Genomic DNA, 21,571 nt, shown 5'->3' with positions numbered 1-21,571 from the left:
CCACGTTGTCCCCTAATAGATAAATAAGTGTTAGTCAAGTGAAAGGGGGAGTTCGGGCTTAGGAGGAGTGTTCCAGCCAAAGGGAACAGGCTCAGGGGCCTTTTATATCATTGATGGAGCATATCACGGCCCACGAGCCTTAGCCTGCTCAGTAAATAGTTTGATTAGAACACAGCTACACTTATTCATTTACGTATTGTCTTTGGTTCCTTTCAGAATATAAGGGCAGAGTTGAATAATTGCAATAGGGAGCATCCAGCACACAAAGTCTAAAATATTTATCATCTGGCCCATTACAAGGGAGCCCTGGTTGCGCAGTGGTTAAAGTGCTTGGCTGGTAATAGAAAAGTTGATGATGGTTCAACAGCCTGCTTACGTAAAGGTTTATAGCCTTGGAAATCCTCTGGGGCCAGTTCAACTCTGTTCTGCAGGGTCTCTATGAATCATAAATGACTCGAACGCAATGGGTTTGGGTTTGGTTTTGATCTTTTAAGAAAATTGGCCAACCCCTGCTTTTCATGGTATGAGAGGAGATGCCAGGAGTACTATCTTTAGAAGCTACATTGCTTAAAATACTCTGATTTCTTTTCCAAAGAAACACCTACACCTCAGAGGAAAGGCCTTCGATCAAGTGCATTGCGGCCAAAGAGACCAGAAACACCTAAGCAAACTGGCCCTGTTATTATCGAAACCTGGGTAGCCGAAGAAGAGTTGGAATTATGGGAGATCAGGGCATTTGCTGAGAGGTAAGGAAACGGTTACTACGTGATCAGAGGTATGAAGATTTTATCACTTGAGAATTAAAGAATTATCAGTTCAATGATATAATTAAATCAGTATGTCCTAGTTATAAGTTTTTATTATAAATTCATTCAGTATGTCCTAGTTAATTTTATTTCACCTTTTAATTTTAGGTGCTAGATGTATATAGTTCATTAAGACCCTATTCCTAATTTTTAATGTGTTATCTAATTATCTTAATTTAAATTTCTTGTTTTTAATCAAAACAATTTCACCTTTGCATTATGGGAAAGTCAGCTAGATTTCACATATAGTAATTAGCTGTCAGATGCCTAGTAGGGTAGTGTCTAATAAGATTCTCCTTTTTCACCTGCAGAGTGGAGAAGGAAAAGGCCCAGGCAGTCGAGCAACAGGCTAAGGTTAGTGAACAGAAGAAAGCAGAGGACTTCAAGGCCCAAGTGGAGGTCCAGCTAAAACAGCAGCTGTTGGCTGCCCAGCAGGTGGGGGATTTGGTACTAGTCCCACCTGGCAACGAACTTACATTTTTGACCAAATTCATGCACACCAAAAGCACATTCGTTGTGTGTGTTTATGTGTCTGTGTGTTTGCTTTTTGTGGTGGTAAGTATATAGGTAGCAGAACATCTGCCATTTCTCCACTCTTGTACAGCTCAGTAATATTTATTCCCTTCACCATGTTGTTCGACCATCGCTGTATTTTCCATATATCTCATTTTCATTGCTGGAAAATAGCTCTGTGGATACACTAAGCTGTGGTTTTGCAAAAAGCATATGTATTTGGAAAGCAGTGTTTAAGATTTCTCTTATTATCTTTATAATTCAGAGGGTAGTTTCTAAAAATAATTTTTTCCTGCAAAATTCCAAACTGAAGAAGCTCTGTCCAAGCCAAACCCACTGCCACTGAGTCGATTCCAACTCTTAGTGACCCCATAGGGTTTCCAAGGCCGTAAATCCTTATGGAAGCAGGCTGCCACATCTTTCTCCTGTGGAGCAGTGGTGGTTTCGAAGCACCCACCTTTCAGTTAATAGTTGATCGCTACCCACTTCTCCACCAGGGCTCCTTGAAAAAGCTCTGTAGTCTGAAAAAGCAAATTGTACATAAAACTCTCTAAGAGTTTGGTGTAATTGCTGATCATAAAGCTACTGATGGTTTCTTACCTGTCCAAATTCTGGTTGTTGGAGGAGATCATGATTAGCAAGATAAAAGTGATAAAATTTCTGGCCCAGCATAAAGTTGGTATCCAGAGCTCCTTTCATATTTCAAAATTCACATACTTAAGACTTTCTTTTGGCTCCTTTTTTCATTGTATTGCCTTCACATACTTAGCATCTCCTTGAACGTATTATTTTTAATGTAAATGTACCCTATGTGCTTAAGTATTAGGGACCTAAATCAAAGACAATTATCCATTTTTCCATTGGGAAGATAACTGCAAAATAGTCAACTTGAATATGTAAACTTGTAGAATATAGATGAAATAAGTACGTGTCTATTTATAATGTTATTAGCTGAGTTACACATAACTCTTTTAAAATCACATGTTTATAAAGTATTCATCTCAATCTACTTTTTTCCTCTCACATTTTGTAAAATTTTTTTCCAAATTCTTATGTATTTTTGACCTCAGTTTACTGTAGGTCATTATCTTCTCTTAAATCATAGTTGTTTGAGATAACAGAACTTTTGAATTCTATGTATGATGCTGCCACTGGAAATTTATCCCAAAACGCATGTCTCAATTCATGCAACGATTGGCCGTTTGTTTTGTTTTTCATCTTATGGGCGTGTTTTGTCATCTCTACAATGTCATCACTTAATGTATTGCTTTTTAAAATTTCTTCGAGAGGCTTATTTACAAAGATATCTGACACTTCCAGTTTTGAAGTCATAGCCCCAGGAAATAACTACTAAACATGTCTTCACTTTCTTTGCCTCCTTTTTCTGCTGATTCAATCAGGTGACATCCCTAAATATTCAAAACGAAACTCCCTTTCTTATGAGGAATTGTTACGTGAAATACCGCACATTAAAACCTGTTGCCATCAGGTCAGTTCCAGCTCATAGCAACCTGTAGGACAGAGGAGAACTGCCCTGTAGGGTTTCCAGGGAGCGGCTGGTGGATTCAAACTGCTGACCTTCTGGTTAGCAGTCGAGCTCTTAACTACTGCTGCACTGCCAGGGCTCACCTCACATTATATTCAGGTATACACAGTGTGTACAAAAGTAGTCCTAAAAAAATTGTGTGTGATGTCATTCATTGTCAGTTTGCAATGGCAGGAGATAGTTCAGCATTGGAATCTGATCTTAGCACAGGTCCTAGCTCTACGATTAACTAGTTCAGTGGCCTCGGGCAAGTTACGAAAGTTCCCTAAACCTTAGTTTCCTTGTTTTTAAAGTGGCAATAATACCAGCAACCTCATCAGGTTGGTATGAGCATTAAATAAGATAGGAAGGTAAAGCATCTGTCAGCATATGTGCAGTAAATCTCACCTGTTGTTGTTAGACCTGTTAGCTGTTACTCTTCAGACCATTGTTGAAAAGGTGTTAGATAATCTCAGCAATCTATAATAAATAAAAAGATATGCAAATGATCTTTAATGGGCCTGTAGTCTGAAAGATCAGATTATCCTATCATAAAGATCAGATTATCATGGAGTCCATTCCGACTCATAGCAACCCTGTAGGACAGAGTAGAACTGCTCCATAGGGTTTCCAGGGAACAGCTGATGGATTCGAACTGCCAAATCTTTTGGTTAACAGCCAAGTTCTTAACCACTGCGCTACCAGGGCTCCTTAGATTATACTACTCTGTATAAAATAGTCTAAAGTATTTTTCTGCAAACATGTTTGAATTAAATAATATGACAAATCTAGACATTGTTTTATAATGTTCAGCAAGGATAGCGAGACTGTGTCTCACATACTTTGGACGTGTTATCAGGAGGGACCAGTCCCTGGAGAAGGACATCATGCTTGGTAACGTAGAGGTGGACTGACACAGTGGCTTCAACAATGGACTCAAGCATAACAAGGATTGTGAGGATGGTAAAGGACCGGGCAGTGTTTCGTTCTGTTGTACATAGGGTCACTATGGGTCGGAATTAACTCGATGGCACCTAACGACACTACCAACAATGTTCAGCTTGCCTGATTGCAGGTTTGCTAACTTGAATAGAGATATAAATGACTGACAGGTTCTCTTTGGCTGGATAAACTAATATTCTAGTAAAACGGAAAGCTTTTTGCAGCCTCCATCATTTGGTATCTGCTATAAATCCCTCCACTGAGCAGCAAGGTGTTCCTGTCTCCAGTAAGATTGCCCACATCTCTTATATTTTCAGTCTGAAAGCCTGGATATTTGTACAAACTGGAAAAACACGACATTTAAATTTTTCTGTTTTGAACAACTTTGCACCTTTATAAAATACACATGGTGTAAAGCCATGAAAATTTTGCTTTCATCAGGAAATTAAATTCAGTGGTAAACCTACATAGGCATATTTTCAGAAGTAAAATATTTTAGAAATTCAGTGTAAACAGTTTCTTAGGTTGAGAGAAATTATGGCTGGACTTCTTGCGGAACAGTATTTTTATTTAGAACTATTTTGGTTCATGTTTTCTCTTCCTGAATTTTCTAGAAACGATTGGAGCAGCAGAAACCTACAGTAATTGCAGCTTCCACTACTTCCCCAACAAACAGTACAACCAGTACCATCTCTCCAGCACAGAAAGTTATGGTGGCCCCCATAAGTGGCTCAGTTGCACCTGGAGCTAAAATGGTCCTAACTACTAAAGTTGGCTCTCCGGCTGCAGTAACATTCCAGCAAAACAAGAACTTCCACCAAACCTTTGCTACGTGGGTTAAGCAAGGCCAGTCAAATTCAGGTACGCAGCCAGGATTAAATAGAAGATCGCCTTCCATCCAAAAAAGAGAGAAATTTCTGTCTTTTACTTACTGAAATGAAACGTCTCTTTAGAAAATTGTTTTTCTTCTGCAGCTGATTGACCAAACAAGCTCTAACAGTTGGTTTTTTCCCAGATAATATTCATAATATAACATTAGTGAATCTCCTCTCTTACATTATTTCACTCTCAACATTTACATAGTTCACGGACCTTGAGTGGAGAGGAATGTTTTTCTTAAAAATACAAAATGAGTCACATTTCATGCATTGGTACCCTTCCTAGAAGTCACTACGTTGCTGGTTATTTTAAATCTAAAGCTTAATAAATGTCTTATACCCCATTAGCCACCAGCACAGCTGCCACATCTGCTACAACCATTGCCAGCACAGGTCAGACGTTCCAAATTACAGGCAATCCAGTCACTATGGCAGGAAAAGTAATTACCAAACTGCCACTTCCTGCAAACAGCAAGATTGTCGCTGTAAATGTGCCAGCAACACAAGGAGGTAAGGGAAATGTGAGGACTTTTAATTCACATTTGCCAGATCATACTGTTGCCATTATTTTTCATTTCCTTTTCACTGATTTCAGTCCTCAGATCTCACATTCTATGTAGTCCACTTTAAAACCCTACCACACGTAGTTTCTCCTCAGAAACCGACCAACATGTAATGCTTTTAACTAAAGGGGTATTTATTAACTATTTCTTAATCTTTTTTTAAGGTGTTGTTCAAGTACAGCAGAAAGTCCTGGGTATCATTCCATCTAGTACAGGTACAAGCCAGCAAACCTTTACTTCATTCCAGCCCAGGACAGCGACCGTCACCATTAGGCCCAACACCTCTGGCTCTGGAGGAACCACAAGCTCTTCCCAAGTAAGAACTCTGCAGACTCGCTTTGTTCTGAAGTGTTGAGCCCCTCAGGGGAAGTTTTCAGAATGGCCTCTTCCAGGATTGATCTAGCTTCTAAATTTTCCTTGCCTGTTGCTTAATCTGTGACAAAGTATTGATTTGGAAACAATCTATTTGTAATATTTCTGATAAGTAAAAAAATGATACACAAACTATTAACTATTAACATTTAGTTAATTGCATGTTAGTATAGTTTATGAATAGTAAGAATTGCTTGTTAAGATTTTTATAAAGAAAATTTGCTTCTATAAAACAGTGGACAGCACTAGACCACCCAAGGAAACATGCTGTGAACCCAAGTTAAGAAATAGAATGAAAAATGCAATCCACAGGAGTAAAACTAGTTTTTTAACCAGCTGATATGTACACATATTAGATCCAGCATTTCCCTGGCACTAGTATTAAGGGAAAGATTTAAAGTTTTTGAACCTAAGTGTAAAATTGAGAATAATGGGCTCAGTAGTTTCCCTTTTAAAACTATAAAAGAACATTGGGTTTCTGATCTTATTCTGCTGTTCTCTGGGTTACAGCTATGGATTACAGCTTAGAGAAAGTAGAACTCAACGATTTCCTGCAAGCAGCTATGGTGGTGTTAGAGCAGAACCTTGGAGGGTTTTATTCCTTCTTTTTTGTCTGTAGGCTGTTCTTGGTATCAGTGGCAGAGAATTTCATATGATCTCATCTGAATTAAATTTTCTCCTCTCAAAATTCCGTCTTTATTCTGATGCTTAATAAAATTTAAAATGTAATGTCCAAGAACGTATGTCATGTCTGTAGACATTTTTATCAATATAGAATGTATAAAGATCTTGTATTCTAAGTCCAACCTGCTTTAGTCTTCTAAAAACATTTTAATGCATTGTCCTTTGTATCATTTATAGGTAATCACAGGGCCTCAGATCCGCCCTGGTATGACGGTGATTAGAACACCACTCCAACAGTCAACACTAGGAAAGGCAATTATTCGAACACCTGTGATGGTACAGCCAGGTATTCGTCCACCCAGTGTTATCATTTTGCATTTAAATGACCAAGCTAGGACACCTATAATACCCTGTATTATAGAAAATACCAAGTTGAATTAATACTTCAAAGTATACTAAATTTCTAATCCATTGTGGGATGCATCCATAGATACTATTTCATCTTGGCATTGCCAATAAGAGAAAAATAGGTTCAGGTAGGCTTGTTAAAATTATTAAAATCAAACAAACAAAAAACCTCTAATAAATGAAATATATAGCATTCACATCATTGGAGTAAAGAGAATGAGCAAAGAAAACAGTCTATATGGCAAAAGATGAGGAGAAAATCAAGGATACAACTATAATACACAAAGCATAAAACAGGACTACAAAGGCAATGCCAGACCTGTCATTTGTCACAACTAATGTGAATAAGTTAAAACTCCTATATTAAAAGTTGAAGACTGTAAAGATACAGTAAAAAAAAAAAATCCCACTATGCATTTATGAGAAGCATGCATAAAATCAAACTATCACAAAAAGTAAAAAATAAAAAGATGGGCAAAGATACATGAAATAAAGACAGAAAAAAGAACAAGAACAGCCCTACTGATATTAGATAGAGTGAATTCAGTGCCAAAAAAAAGTTACTGGCTTATAGATAAAAGTTGCAATGAATGTGCAATCTTAAATCTTTATGAACTAAAATAAGATAACAGTAAAATGTATAAATCACTTTAATTATTAACGGAAGCATAATACACCAGAAATAGACTATATATTAAGTTTTGTATCTTCAGGAATTTGCATTTTATTAGATATTTATGGACTACTACTTGGTCATACAATGAGCATAGATAAAACGTTAATAATGTCCAAATGGCAGAATTATATGTGGTCTTTGACCACATTGTAGTAAAGCTAGAAATTAATATTAAGATATTTATGCTAATAAACTATTTATTTGGAAATTTACATACATATGCTCTCACAACTAACTTTTTGGTAAGAAACATCAATGTGTAATTGCAAACAAATTATCAGATAGCTGCTTTAAGCCGTGTTGCCAAAGCTGAACTCAGAGGGAAATTCATATTCATTCATTCAACAAATATTTGAGCAACTATTTTACATGGTTGAGAAACAGTAAACGAGACAAGACCCCTGTATTCTTAAAAACTTAACTAATCGGAAGTTAGAAAAATATATAAAACAAGTCTTCACAGAAAACAAGAGGGAGGAAATAAAACCAAAAGTAATGATAATGAGAAAACAGAAAAGGCAAAAATTTTTAAAACAGACCATTCATTTGCACGTCTGATCTTGAGAAAAGGGAGCAGAACACTAATTCGCAGAATTAGGAGTACGAAAGTACTATAAAAATACAGCTTTTTAAAAATATGAAGAGAATTGTGTACACGTGGCCTTGTGAGACTTTCAGAAATCTCACCATCCAAACTCAGAAAGTGAAATAGCAAAGACATAATTATATACTGTGCTTGTCAAGTATAAGTCTCAATAACTCATATCAAGGGGAGAAATTGGAAAAGTTGCCAGAGTATTACCTATAAAAAAGAATTCCAGATCTCATGGTTTTATGGGTAAATTCTTTAAAATTGTCAGGAAACAGGTGATTATTATTAAAAAAAAAAAGTTTCAGGGTATATAGGGAATAAAATATAATATTTCCCATTCATTTTACAAATTTAGCATAATTGTGATACCAAACATAGCATAGTTTAGAAAAAGGGAAAATAGGAGCAATCTTCTATTCCTAAGCAGGATTCACCCCAGAAAAAAAAAGACGATTTATTATTTCAGTTAATGCTACCAAGACAGTTGATAAAATTATGTCTGTTCCTGTTTAAAACTTTTATCTGTCAGTTGGGCACGTAACTGAAAGAAAGATGTAACTGATATAAAGGGGAAAAGAAAACTTTTAGTTAATGAATGATAATAGAAAACCAAAAAGCTTGGAACTAATGAAGTAAATTGCCAGGTAGAAAAAATACTGGTAGTACTCAAGATGCATAGCGCCTTTGTCCCTTAATGCCTCACACAGAGCCGCGGTAATGCATTTGTGTGACATGCATATGTCAGTCTGTAACTTCCATACACTCCCCCCGCCCCCCGCCCCAGAGTTTTGCTGCTTTTCTTCCTTCAAACCTCGAATAGCCCATTAGCGTGTAGTTCGTATAATGAACTCTGCAGCCCTGCTGCCACTGGCTGTATAGTGCTCCTTTCATGTGGTTTAGCCCAAGTCTGCATTTAAATAATTGATTCTTAGTAGTAATACTAATAGCAACTGTCGTGTACTCAGCATTTTATTTTATGCGAGTGTTTTAAGCCCTTTGCACAGAAGCTTTCATTTAATTTTCATATAAAGGAGGTGCTAATATTACCTTCATTTTATAGATGAAGAAATTGAGGCTCAAAATATTGAGTAACTTATTGAGCTACTAAGCAGCAGAGCTGGGATCTAGCCAGATTGATCTGATTTCCAAGTCCAGATATTCATTTATTCTTTCAGTGTAAGGCACTGTTCCAGGCCCAGGGGACTACATTTGTGAACAGCACAGACAAAATACCTGCCCTCATGATGCTTATAGTCCAGTGGGAAAAGTAGACAGTAACCAGATAAATAAGTTATATATGTAGTATGCTAAATAGTGATGAGTACTTATTAAAAAGGAAGGTGATAAGAATGTTGAAGAGTTGGGGCTCAGCGGTGATTTGCAAAGGAGAGGTGAAACTTTGGAAAGGGTGGCTAGAGAAGGACTCAGCCAGAAGGCAAAACTTGAATAAAGACCTGAAGGAAGTGAGAAAGCTATGCAGATATCTGGATAAAGAGTTTTTCATGAAGAAGGAGCATCAGATGCAATGGCTCTGAAGTGGGAGTGTTCCGTGTGTATTGAAGGAAAAGCAAGGCGGCCAGTGGGGCTGGTAGGGCCCAGGGAGGAGGGGAAGGAGGAGAGTCATAGGAGCTGTGATCAGAGATGGAGAGGGTGTGCGTGGTATGTGTCTGACCGTGTGCAGATTGCACTGGAACTTACCACTAAAAAAATACGCTAGGTTTTCTCAAACTGAGATCCACGGACTGCCCAGGTATAATCAAAAACTTTTTTTAATATTTGAATTTGCATCTTGGTGGTAATCTAAAAGTAAATTAATATGTACATATTGGGAATCATCTGAATGACCATTATCCAATCAATCAGTGGAAACCGCTTGCTATTGAATTGATTCCCACTCAAGGCACCCCATGTGTGTCAGAGTAGAACGGCCCTCCACAGGGTTTTCAATGGCTGATTTTTGGGGACTAGATCACCAGGCCTTCCTTCTAAGTGCCTCTGGGGGGACTCAGATCTTTCAGTTTGTACCACATAATAGCAGCCTTTTCTCCATCTGCATTTAGGATGATCCTGGTGATCGCCTAGAGTAATAACATCTCATGCATTGTTTCTGGATCTGCAGTACAAGGGTATATAGTGCATGCAGGGTCCAAAGGTTCTCAGGTTAGAGCACTTCACTACATGACGCCGTCCTGCCTTTCAATTCATCTTGAAAAATAAATGAATCAGAATAACCAGGAAATTTTTAGAAGAGAAATGGTGGGAAACTTGCACTGGGGGGTGTTACAGCATATTATAAAGCCACCAGAATTAGGACCATGGTACAGAGGAAGCCTAGACAGGCAGAAGCGAATTAAAGAACCCTAATATAAAAACTTTTTTTTAGTTTTTTTTAATATCACTGGGTTTGATGTTTTTTGTTTTTTTTTTAAATATGTGAAGCTTGTATGACAGATCAGGAAGGGAGGATTAGATTCATCAGTTATTGATAGTACCTGGGAGGATGTATCTGATAGGAGAATTATAATAGGCAGTAATTAAAGCTAAAAAATTTGTAAAAACCAAAAGAATGGTCAGAGTGGCCACAAAAAAAAAAAAAAAGTTTTATAGGTTTAAAAAGAAAGAAATGTAAAGGCAGACAGCAAAATGGGGGAAAAACATATTTGCAATTTATATCTTTATAAAAAGCAATTATAAGCCACTATGAAAAGATAAACATACCTTGGTAGAGAAATGGGCAGAGAGTATGGACAGTTGACAGATGAAGAACAAATACCTTGAAACGGTTTAAAATCCCAACCCTCTGTAGTAATTGAAGAAATGCGGTCAGTATAATACCGTGTTTACTCTTCCCAGTTGCTGGAATAGTTTACTTTAGTGATGATACCAAGAGTTGTCAGCAGTTCGATGGAGTAGACACTCAGAGGTGGTGGGAATGTGAATTGGTATAGTCTTTCTAACATTCAGTTTAGTCCTATGTGCCTACTGTGAACCCAGTAATATTTTTTGGAGTTTATTCTAAGGAAATAGGCAGAAGCACACTAAGATTTAAGCAAGGAATTCACCATGGCATAATATAAGAAGAAGGGAAAGTAGTCTGAATATCAAAATAGATTCAATTTTATACATGTGCAGTCATATTAAAGACCATCCAGCCATTAAAGAAACACACAGAATATTTTTTTCCCACAGAAGGAAAACAGAAAAGAAGCAAACATAAAAACTTCAGAAATTTAATGTTATTTACTAATTAATAATGAATCAGGAAACTGTAAATGTAAAATTAGCTACCAAATAATTACTCCTAGCAACTTTTCCACAGGGGGGGAATCCACCTGCTTTGTGTTCCAGTTTCAGTAAATTAAATGAGAAATTCGGGTTTTTAGAGGAATACACTGCTGCTCCAGTTAAACTTCATTCACTGAGCAGACACTTCTCGGGGTGGTTACTTTGTAAGCCTTCTTCGAGCACTCTGCCCTCGTGTTGAGGATATAATGGCCTTGCCCTTATGGGTTCATCTAAGCTACTCATCAGAATAACTGTTAAGAGAAACTCATGTGGCCCAGAATATTCCAGATTCAGTGTTTTTTATCTAAAATTCATATGAATTAACTATATATTAGATTATTATCTTATTTTTAATGTTATATTGCTAAGGAAATGCACCCTTATCCGTGTCATATTTTACATACTCTTACCTATTATCATTTTCGTTTCAGACTCAGGAAGAATGTTAATTGTTTTTTCACTTCAGATAGAGGGAACTGAATAATGGTTGTCAGTGAATTTAATGAAAATGGACATATTGACAACCAGTTGGTCCTTTGGGTGTGGGTATATGTCTGAGTGCGTCCTTGGGCTACTGGTATCGCATAAGTCGTATTGAAAATTGAAAAGAATACATTAACCTGGAGTGTTAAACCATTTCAAATCAAAACGATGCTAAAGGCACATATAAGCAGTCAGAATGTTTTGCTGTTTTCCTAGGTACTCCTCAACAAGTGGTGACTCAGATCATCAGAGGGCAGCCCGTTTCCACTGCAGTCTCTGCCCCTAGTGCTGTTTCCTCAGCACCTGGGCAGAAAGGACTGACATCAGGCACGTCCACGACAAGCCTGCAGTCACCAACCTCGCAGCCCCCCCGGCCCCAGCAAGGCCAGGTGAAGCTTACCATGGCTCAGCTCACTCAGTTAACACAGGGCCATGTAAGTAATGATGACTTTAATTTCATTTTAGAGGTGACCTTGTTTATTCTTGCTGTAAGTTTAAGAACAGGTACTTTTCGTAAGTTTAAAAATGTACTTATTTTAAGAAATAGTTGCTTCATGGGGTCAAACAAAAATACTCCCTTCAGGTAAGATATAATAAACCTCAGTAATCTAGAGTCCTTTAAACAGTGAACTATACCAGTGAGATGGATAACCCTTTTACCACCAAAAATTTTTTAGTTGACTGTTTTCCATGGGGAAAAAAAAAATTAGAATATGTTAAACTACTTCCTTGCAAGACTCTATTACAAAGTTAGCAATTCTTCCAATACTGGTAAATGAATTAAATTCTGGTGAAAATTCTAAGAGGTTTTTTTATGGAACTTGACAAGCTTATTTTAAAATTTATATGGAAGTGTAAAGGACCGCCAATAGTTACGACACTTAAAGAACAATAAAGCAGAAAGGTTTGCCCTATGTGATAACCTGATATCAAAATTTATAAAGCTACACTGATTAATATAGTGAGGTACAGACTATACAGGATAAGCAGACAGGCCAGTGAGACAGTCGTGTGTGCAGAAAGTTACCCACATGAGCACTTGGTATGATTGCAGGTCATTGAGGAAGGGACAGCCTTTCAGCAAATGGTGCTGAGCAAATGGTGATATGTTGGAAAACATGAAATTGGACCCATACCTCGCTCTATACATACATGCAGTTCTAGCAGAATAAAAGGCTTACCCGTGAAAGGCAAAACTGTAATGTTTGTAGAAGATAAAATGCTCCTCGGCATAGGAAAGACTTCCTTAAACAAGACACGAAAACTCTAACCGTAAAGGAAGGATTTATAAATTCAGCTATTATTGCTGTGTGCTGTCAAGTTGATTCTGACTCATAGCAACCCTATGAGACAGAGTAGAACTGCCCCATAGGGTTTCGTAAGCTGAAATCGTTACAGGAGCAGATTGCCCAATCTTTTCTCCTGCAGAGCCACTCTTGGGTTCGAACCGCTGACCTTTCAATTAGCAGCCGAGGGCCTAACCATGGCGTCGCCAGGGCTCCTCTAAATTCAGCAACATTAAAAATAAGAACTTCAGTTAATCGAAAAACGGTGTACAAGGAGTGAAAAGAATGAGAGAAGGCATAGGTACAACTAACCAAAAATGAAAACCAAACCCATTGTCCCAAGTTGATTCTGACTTATAGAGACCCAAAGGACAGAGTAGAACTGCCCCAGGGGTTTCCAGGGAGCAGCTGGTGGATTCGAACTGCTGAAATTTTTGTTGGCAGCCAGGCTCTTAACCACTGAACCACCAGGGCTCCGTATCAGTACAACTAGTCAAGGGATATTAGCCAGAATATATAAAGAACTACTACAAATTAAGAAGGAAAAAAATCTGTATAGCTTAGTAGAAAAAAAAGCAAACAAACTTGGTAAGGGGAGATTTTGTTATTGTTGTTGTTTTTGCATTTGTTTTTTTTTTTAATTTTGTTTATTCTGTTGTTGAAAATATACACAGCAAAGCATAACACCAACTTAACAGTTTCTACATGTACAATTCAGTGACATTGATTACATTCTTCCAGTTGTACAACCATTCTCACTCTTTTTTCTAACTTGGTCTTCCCCCATTAGCATAAACTCACTGCCCACTAAGGTTCCTATCTGATCTTTCAAGTTGCTATTGTAAATTTGATCCTATATAGATAGTTGATAGGGGCTCTGGTGGGCACAGTAGTTAAGAGCTCAGGCTGCCAGCCAAAAGGTTGGCAGTTCGAATCCACCAGCCAGTCCTTGGAAACCAAAGGGGGCAGCTCTGCTCTGTCCTTTAGGGTCACTATGAGCCAGAATTGACTCGACAGCAACAGGTAGATGGTTGATAAGGAAAGATTTATTGAGTAATGTTCAAAAAACCAAATGCTCCTGAATTTTATTGATAATTAGGGAAATGTATATTAAAATTATATACCTAAGAGATTGGCATAAATTAGAATTGTCCAACAAAACCAGAAGTTACCAGGACATGGAGCAGAATGAACTCTCCTACACTGCTGATAGGAGTATGTATTGATTCAGCCATCTTGGCAAACTTGGAAGCATTCTCTAGTAAAGTTGATGATGTGCATGGCCCAGGACCCCGAAGTTCTTGTCCTAGATACATTCCTTAGAGAACTTCATGTTCATGTGGAAACCAGGATACAGGTACATGAATGTTCATAGAGCCCAAAACTGGGAACAACCCAGACTACAATCAGCTGGGTAAATAAAGTGTGTTACATTGCCACAGCAATGAAAATGAACAAACTGCAGCTACTCAGAAGTACACTGATGAATCTCACAGATAGAGTGTTGAACTAAAGAAACAAGTCATAAAAAAGACAAAAATGCCTTCTGGTGCTATTGTCATATACATTTAGGTATATATTTTCATTAAAGGATCTTTTCAACATAAAAATGATTTAATAAAAATGCTTATGTACAGATTGATCCTTTGAAGACTGAGTATTTGATGTGTTTTTTCCCACAGGGTGGCAATCAAGGTTTGACAGTAGTAATTCAAGGACAAGGTCAAACTACTGGGCAGTTGCAATTGATACCTCAAGGGGTAACTGTACTTCCGGGTCCAGGACAGCAGCTCATGCAAGCTGCAATGCCAAACGGTACTGTTCAGCGATTCCTCTTTACTCCCTTGGCAACAACAGCTGCAACAGCCAGCACCACAACCACCACTGTCTCCACTGCAGTAGCAGGTAGAACTTCGGGTTTATCAGAAATGCTGAGTGGCATTATCACAGCTGTTGGGCGGACAGAGGAGACAAAGGCGGACAAATACTAATCTCCGGGAGGATATACCGCAAGCCTCACAGGATCTCAGATGCTTTTTGTGCCTTCTTAGAGACTCCCAGAGGGGTGGGGGTGGGGGGCAAAAAATAATGGATATCATGGTAACTGCACCCACACCTACTCCCCGCCAAGCCTGGGCAGCACTGATCGACTCATGGAGGTGACTTCACGGAGGGCGGGTATATCCAGCTCACAGCCTGGGATTGAGAGCTACGGGTCCAGAACCACTTTATTTACTTCCTACTGTGAGCCGTGGTCACTCTCCTCCACCACCACACCACAGGAAGATGAAGGTTGGCATTATTAGCCTGGGCCAGAAAGCCTGGCCCATTTCCAGAGGCTGCGCCTTGCTTTAGAAGCCAGCCCTGTGTGAGCCTTGGAGAGTCAGTGAGGTGTGCAGAGGACAGCCATATAATGGGACCCAGGCCCTGCACATTAGAAGAGCCCTAACCCAAGCATGTCTCAGTGGCACATTTCAAAGGCATAAATCTCCTATTCTAAAACACAGAATTCTGAACTTTAGAAAATTCCCTTAAAATTCTTTAAACATGGTCTTACGTTCTAAAGTAATACAAATGTTTGATCTTTCCTTTTCACAGGTACAAGTGAACAAAGACAGAGTAAATTGTCACCCCAGACACAGGTGCAACAGGCCAAAACCTCGCCACCAGCTCAGTCATCCAGTGTGAGCCCTCCAGAAGCCCCACCACAGACTGCTCAGCCTGCAGCTCAGCCCCCGCCCCCAGCTCAGCCCCCATCCCCAGCTCAGCCCGAAGTTCACACTCAACCTGAAGTTCAGACCCAGACGACTGTTTCATCCCATGTTCCTTCTGAAGCACAACCCAACCAAACACAGTCATCCAAACCCCAAGCTGCAGGACAGTGTCAGCCTCAAAGTAATGTCCAAGGACAGTCTCCTGTTCGTGTCCAGAGTCCACCACAGACTCGGATACGTCCATCAACTCCATCCCAAGTGTCTCCTGGACAGCAACCCCAGGTTCAGACTACAGCCTCACAGCCGATTCCAATCCAACCACATACTTCTCTTCAGATACCTTCCCAAGGCCAGCCACAGTCACAACCCCAGGTACAGTCTTCAACTCAAACTCTTTCATCAGGACAAACGTTAAATCAAGTTACTGTTTCATCCCCATCCCGTCCTCAGCTACAAATACAGCAGCCACAGCCCCAAGTCATTGCTGTGCCTCAGCTGCAACAACAAGTCCAGGTTCTCTCTCAGATCCCGTCACAGGTTGTGGCTCAGATACAGGCTCAGCAAGGTGGTGTGCCCCAGCAGATCAAACTCCAGTTCCCTGTTCAAATTCAGCAAAGCAGGCCTGTGCAGACTCACCAGATTCAGAATGTGGTTACAGTGCAGGCAGCCAGTGTGCAAGAGCAGTTGCAGAGGGTTCAGCAACTCAGGGACCAGCAGCAAAAGAAGAAGCAGCAACAGATAGAAATTAAGCGGGAACACACCCTCCAAGCTTCTAATCAAAGTGAAATCATTCAGAAACAGGTAAAGTTATTAAGTAAAAGCAGCATGTTCAGTAGCTTGAATTCTTGTGCTGTGCCTTAGACTTAGTGTTTGGTTTTGTTAGGCTTCCTAAATGAGACAAAATTCACTGATGCTTAAACTTAGAAGAAACACTAGATTGACCAAAAATATTGAATGATTACTGTGGTTTGAAACTCTTTACTAGATATGTGTAGTCAGTGCTTATTAAAAACTAACTGTATTTTGGAGAACCAAGATGGGAAGAATGGAGTTTATGAGTCTAAAGATCATTAATACAAAACTTGAAGGGTTAACTACATTTTAAAGGCACTTCAGCTATCATAGCAGTTCATTTGAAGTTACTTCAGTTTTCATTCCTTAGTTTGCATGGAGACTAAGCAAATTATAGACTGACTAGACTCATTTGTATTTCTAGCCATACCTCTGTAAAAAAGTTGAAAATCCTGTTATTCAGTAGCTTAAATAAAAAGCAGCATCTTGCGGTAGTATCTCGGTGAAGTCAGGCAACTTTCATACGTTAGAATCGTTCTGCTCAGGAAGAAGACACGTTTACAACAACCTACCACATTACTGGGGAAAACGTTCTTTGCTTTCGCAACTGGCACCACTCAGCACTAGCCAGGAGTTGGAGTGTGGATTTCATCGCTCAGGGAGACATTAGTTGTAAGAGTAGTTAAGAAAATTCCAGAAAAAAGTGGGTTCATCTTGAAAAAGAGCTAAAACATGGGAAAAAAAAGTTAGGTGGGTGTATGTAATCTTTAATGAAGACAGGATATAATCAGAGGATTACTTATTTGATACAATTGAATTCTCAGTTAATATTTTGCTTGCTTTGATGCCTGCATTTTAGTTCATCCTACTATTAAAGTCAGAACTATAGAGCTAAAAAATACTTCCAGGTTTACATTCTTCAGTATAGTAGCCACTAGCCACATATGACTATTTAAATTTAAGCTAAATAAGGTTTAAAATTCTATTCTTCCATCTCACTGGCCACATTCCACTGGCTCAGTGACACATGTGGCTTGTGGCCACTGTATTGAACAGTACAGCTCTAGAACATTCCCACCATTGCAGAAAGTTCTATCAAACTGCGCGATTCCAGATACTACAAAGTTACTTCTAAATAGATTTCCCCATAAGGATCCAAAATAAAGCATGGTTTTCTAAAGTTGAAAAGGTTTGATCCGGTTTTGCATGGTGTGTCAGGGGCCAACTCAATGGCAGCTAAAAACAGCAACAAAAGTTTAAAAGTGTGCGTAAGTTCAAATTGAATTCCCTCCTTTTTATCCATTGTGGAGCTTTGTGTGTCCCATGTGGCTTACCTTCTCTGTCTTCTTCCTTTACTTTACCTACCACTCGTGTCCTTCCCCTTTAAAATGAGGCCGTTTCATTAAGGTTGGAATTTAGCTTCGGCTGCTCTGCCTTGGTTTTTATTTGAATGAAATTTAACTTTAGTGTATGGGTCACTGGAAGATCGCAGAAATAGGAATAAAGGTTTTACTCAGTGAAGATCAATGAATCTGGCTAATGCCAAAAGATATACAAAGTCTCCAAAAGCCATAGCCCTGAAGAGTGGGAACCTGGCCTCCAGCAAGTATATGATGACAGCGTAGATAGACAATTCTTAGCCGTAGCCTAAAGAGTGGGGACCTGGCCTTTAGCAAGCAACTGGTAATGGCATAGATAGTTCTTCCCCATTGCCTTAAAGAGTGGCAACCTGGCCTTCACCAAGCAACTGATGATGCCATAGATAGACAGTTCTTAGCCATAACCCTAAAGAGTGGGAACCTGGCCTCTGGCAAGCAAATGATGATAGCATACATAGACGGTTCTCAGCCATAGCCCTAAAGAGTGGAGACCTGACCTTCAGCAAACAAATGATGACGGCATAGATAGACCGTTATTCTTTGTACATTTTAAATGTTACTGAAATGTTCCAATTTTTATAGTTAAAAAAAGAAATGTAAGAATTTTATACTTCCTCATTATTCTGTCATGAATAGGTACCCATGTCTTACTAAAGAGAGTGCAAGTGTTACCAAGTCTTGAGTCCAGCACTGTGGTCCTGGGCCTGCCATTCACAGTTCTCTGAAACTTATCTCCTGTGAGCGCGCCCTTGTTGAAATTTCTGTTGTACCAGCCACCCAGTATTATTGTAACGATTAAATAAGATCATATATGTAGAAGCACTTTTTAAATTTTAAAAGGAATTTTAAAGTTGTAACATAGTATTCTTATAAAATTGAAGTTATATATAGTATGTCCAAATGCATTATCACTCAGCTTTTAGTGCTATATACTCTGAACTTTATTTTTGAAATAAAGCCTAGCTGTAAATTGAGAATTATTACAATATCTGCCCATCCTCTAATTTTTGTATGGGGGGAGGGGGCTCTTTAAAATTAATGCCTGGGAAAAGCATAATATTAAAAGCATGGCCTTTGGAGAGTGATAGATTAAAATCTCAGCTATATTGCTTATTATTTAATCTCAAACTAGTCAATTCCTTTATGTGTCAGTGTCATAAAATCATCCCCTCCTTTCAGTGTTGTTGATGAGGAATAAATGAGGCAATGTCAGTTGCTTAGCCTGTACCCAGCACATGGTAAGCACCCAGGCCATATGGTGGCTGTTAATTTTATTTGTATTATAATGTAAAATTCTTACAGTTTCTTTGGAATACACTTCTGCCATTATCTGTGTGCCAATTGGTAATCACTATAAAATATGCACTTTTGGATTTTGTTCTGTCCTGAAGGTGGTGATGAAACATAATGCTGTGATAGAACATTTAAAACAGAAAAAGACCATGACTCCAGCTGAAAGAGAAGAGAATCAAAGGTAGGGAGAAACGGTTCAACCCAATAACACAGGTCTCCGCTCTCAGTCTCTTCTCTTTATCGCACGTACGCAAGAGTTCTGACTTTCAATTTTTAACTTGATTGAAGTTCAGTAAGTAAGAACACTTGGCACTAATAGGTGCTTTATAAGAGGTACACATAACTAGCTTGAATCACTCTCTGAAGCTCTCATCAGAGAGTTTATATCAACGGTAGAAACAGAAAAATCTCTGTCTTAAGTCTTTCAGAATGAAATGCCCAGCATTACATAGATTGTGTATTTTTCTCTAGAATGATTGTCTGTAACCAGGTGATGAAGTATATTTTGGATAAGATAGATAAAGAAGAAAAGCAGGCAGCGAAAAAACGGAAGCGTGAAGAGAGCGTGGAACAAAAACGGAGCAAGCAGAATGCTACCAAGCTCTCAGCATTGCTCTTCAAGCACAAAGAACAGCTCAAAGCTGAGATACTGAAAAAGAGAGCCCTCCTAGACAAAGACCTACAAATTGAAGTACAGGTAAGAAGGTATTTTCCTTTCCTTTTGTGGCCGGTGTTTAACATCTAACTTTATTCCTTTTTTCCCTTGTATTTTTAGTTAAACTTAAATTTTCAGGTTAAGCTGAAAATGTATATGAATTCAAATTGAATTTTCTCATATTTATACATTGTAGATCTTTGTGTGTCCCATGTGGCTTACCTTCTCTTCCTTCTTCCTTTACTATATCTATCATGCGTGCCCTTTACCTTTAAAATGAAACCCTTTCATTAGGGTTAAAAATTGTGGTCTTCTAAACCCAGAGGTCATGGTCCCCAGACCTTCTGTTAGCCCAGGACAGGAACCATTCCCAAAGCCAACACTTCAGACAGGGATTGGACTGGAGTTTGGGATGGAAAATGATACTGATGAAGAATGAGCTTCTTGGATCAAGTCCTTCCCTCCCCGTCTGGAGGGGAGATCTGCCTGAATGGACACGAAGAAAGAGTGGAGGGAAGGACTGTGCTGTCTCATTAGGGGGAGAGCAATTACGAGTTTTTAGCAAGGTGTATGTAAATTTTTGTATGAGAGACTGACCTGATTTGTAAACCTTCGCTTTAAAATTAAGAGAAAAAAAAAAAAAACATATGAAAAGGCTTGCACACAAAAAGAAGCAATCTTTGATGGTTATGAGGGAGGTGAAGATGGAAAAACACTAAATAGACAATAGATAAGTGGTAAATTCGGTGAAGGGTAAGACAGTACACAATACTGGGGAAGCCAGCATAGCTTATACTGGGCAAGGTTACAGAAGCTCCGTAGACACATTGAAACTCCCTGAGGTACTGAATTACTAGGCTGAGGGCTATGGGGACCATGGTCTCAGGGAATATCTAGCTCAGCTGGCATACCATAGTTTGTAAAGAAAATGTTCTACATCCTACTTTAAGGAGTAGCATCCAGGGTCTTAAAAGCTTGTGAGCGGCCATCTAAGATACTCTACTGGTCTCACCCCGTCTGGAGCAAGGGAGAATAAAGAAAACTGAAGACACAAGGGAAAGACTAGTCCAAGTTACTAATGGACCACAAGTACTACAGCTTCTACCAGACAGAGTCTAGCACAACTGGATGGTACGCAGCTACCACCACTGACTGCTGTGACAGGGATCACAATAGAGAGCTAGAGAAAAATGTAGAACAAAATTCTAACTCACACACACAAAAAAGATCAGACTTACTGGTCTGACAGAGACTGGAAAAACCCTGAGATTATAGCCCTGGACACCCTTTTAGCTCAGTAATGAAGTCACTCCTAAGGTTCACCCTTCAGCTAAAGAATAGACAACCCCATAAAACAAAATGAGACTAACGGGGCACACCAGCCCAGGGGCAAGGACGAGAAGACAGTAGGGGACAGGAAAGCTGGTAATGGGGAACCCAAGGTCAAGAAGGGAGCATTTTGGCATGTCGTGGGGGTGGCAACCAATGTCACAAAATAATATGTGTACTAATTGTTTAATGAGAAGCTAGTTCTGTAAACCTTCATCTAAAGTACGATTAAAAAAAAAAAAAATGCCAGCCTTCTAGAATTTTATTTGTGTACATAGAGTAAATAGCTGTGGGACACATGCCTTGAAACAAGGCAGGGATTTTATATCTAAATGTACATTGCATTCTGTAAACTAGCCACTCTGAGAAGTAATCTATTGATTAAAACACTTTTATAACTCTTTTGAGAATAGCTTTCAGAGTCTTTGACATATTCTTACCAAAAGTCTTTAGAAA

General features: G+C 38.9%; 1 protein-coding gene across 16 annotated transcripts in view; it reads left to right on the top strand.

Annotated features, from left to right (window-relative positions):
- Positions 1 to 21,571, top strand: part of BPTF (bromodomain PHD finger transcription factor) — a 148,464-nt gene that overhangs the window by 102,565 nt on the left and 24,328 nt on the right. For 8 of the 16 annotated variants that reach the window (XM_049858682.1, XM_049858681.1, XM_049858680.1 and 5 more), the window contains 11 exons: positions 596 to 746; positions 1,118 to 1,241; positions 4,401 to 4,647; positions 5,013 to 5,174; positions 5,392 to 5,543; positions 6,461 to 6,569; positions 11,884 to 12,101; positions 14,636 to 14,858; positions 15,552 to 16,468; positions 19,230 to 19,312; positions 19,603 to 19,828. In XM_049858682.1, coding sequence (XP_049714639.1) covers positions 596 to 746; positions 1,118 to 1,241; positions 4,401 to 4,647; positions 5,013 to 5,174; positions 5,392 to 5,543; positions 6,461 to 6,569; positions 11,884 to 12,101; positions 14,636 to 14,858; positions 15,552 to 16,468; positions 19,230 to 19,312; positions 19,603 to 19,828 — 2,612 coding nt within the window. The remainder of the gene's footprint in view (positions 1 to 595; positions 747 to 1,117; positions 1,242 to 4,400; positions 4,648 to 5,012; positions 5,175 to 5,391; positions 5,544 to 6,460; positions 6,570 to 11,883; positions 12,102 to 14,635; positions 14,859 to 15,551; positions 16,469 to 19,229; positions 19,313 to 19,602; positions 19,829 to 21,571) is intronic. The other 8 variants (XM_049858685.1, XM_049858687.1, XM_049858683.1 and 5 more) reach the window with 6 other exon arrangements.

This window comes from Elephas maximus, chromosome 19, assembly GCF_024166365.1.
Source record: "Elephas maximus indicus isolate mEleMax1 chromosome 19, mEleMax1 primary haplotype, whole genome shotgun sequence".
Classification (NCBI taxonomy): domain Eukaryota; kingdom Metazoa; phylum Chordata; class Mammalia; order Proboscidea; family Elephantidae; genus Elephas; species Elephas maximus.
The sequence above is the reverse complement of the archived record's forward strand: the minus strand, read 5'-3'. Positions and strand labels throughout refer to the sequence as shown.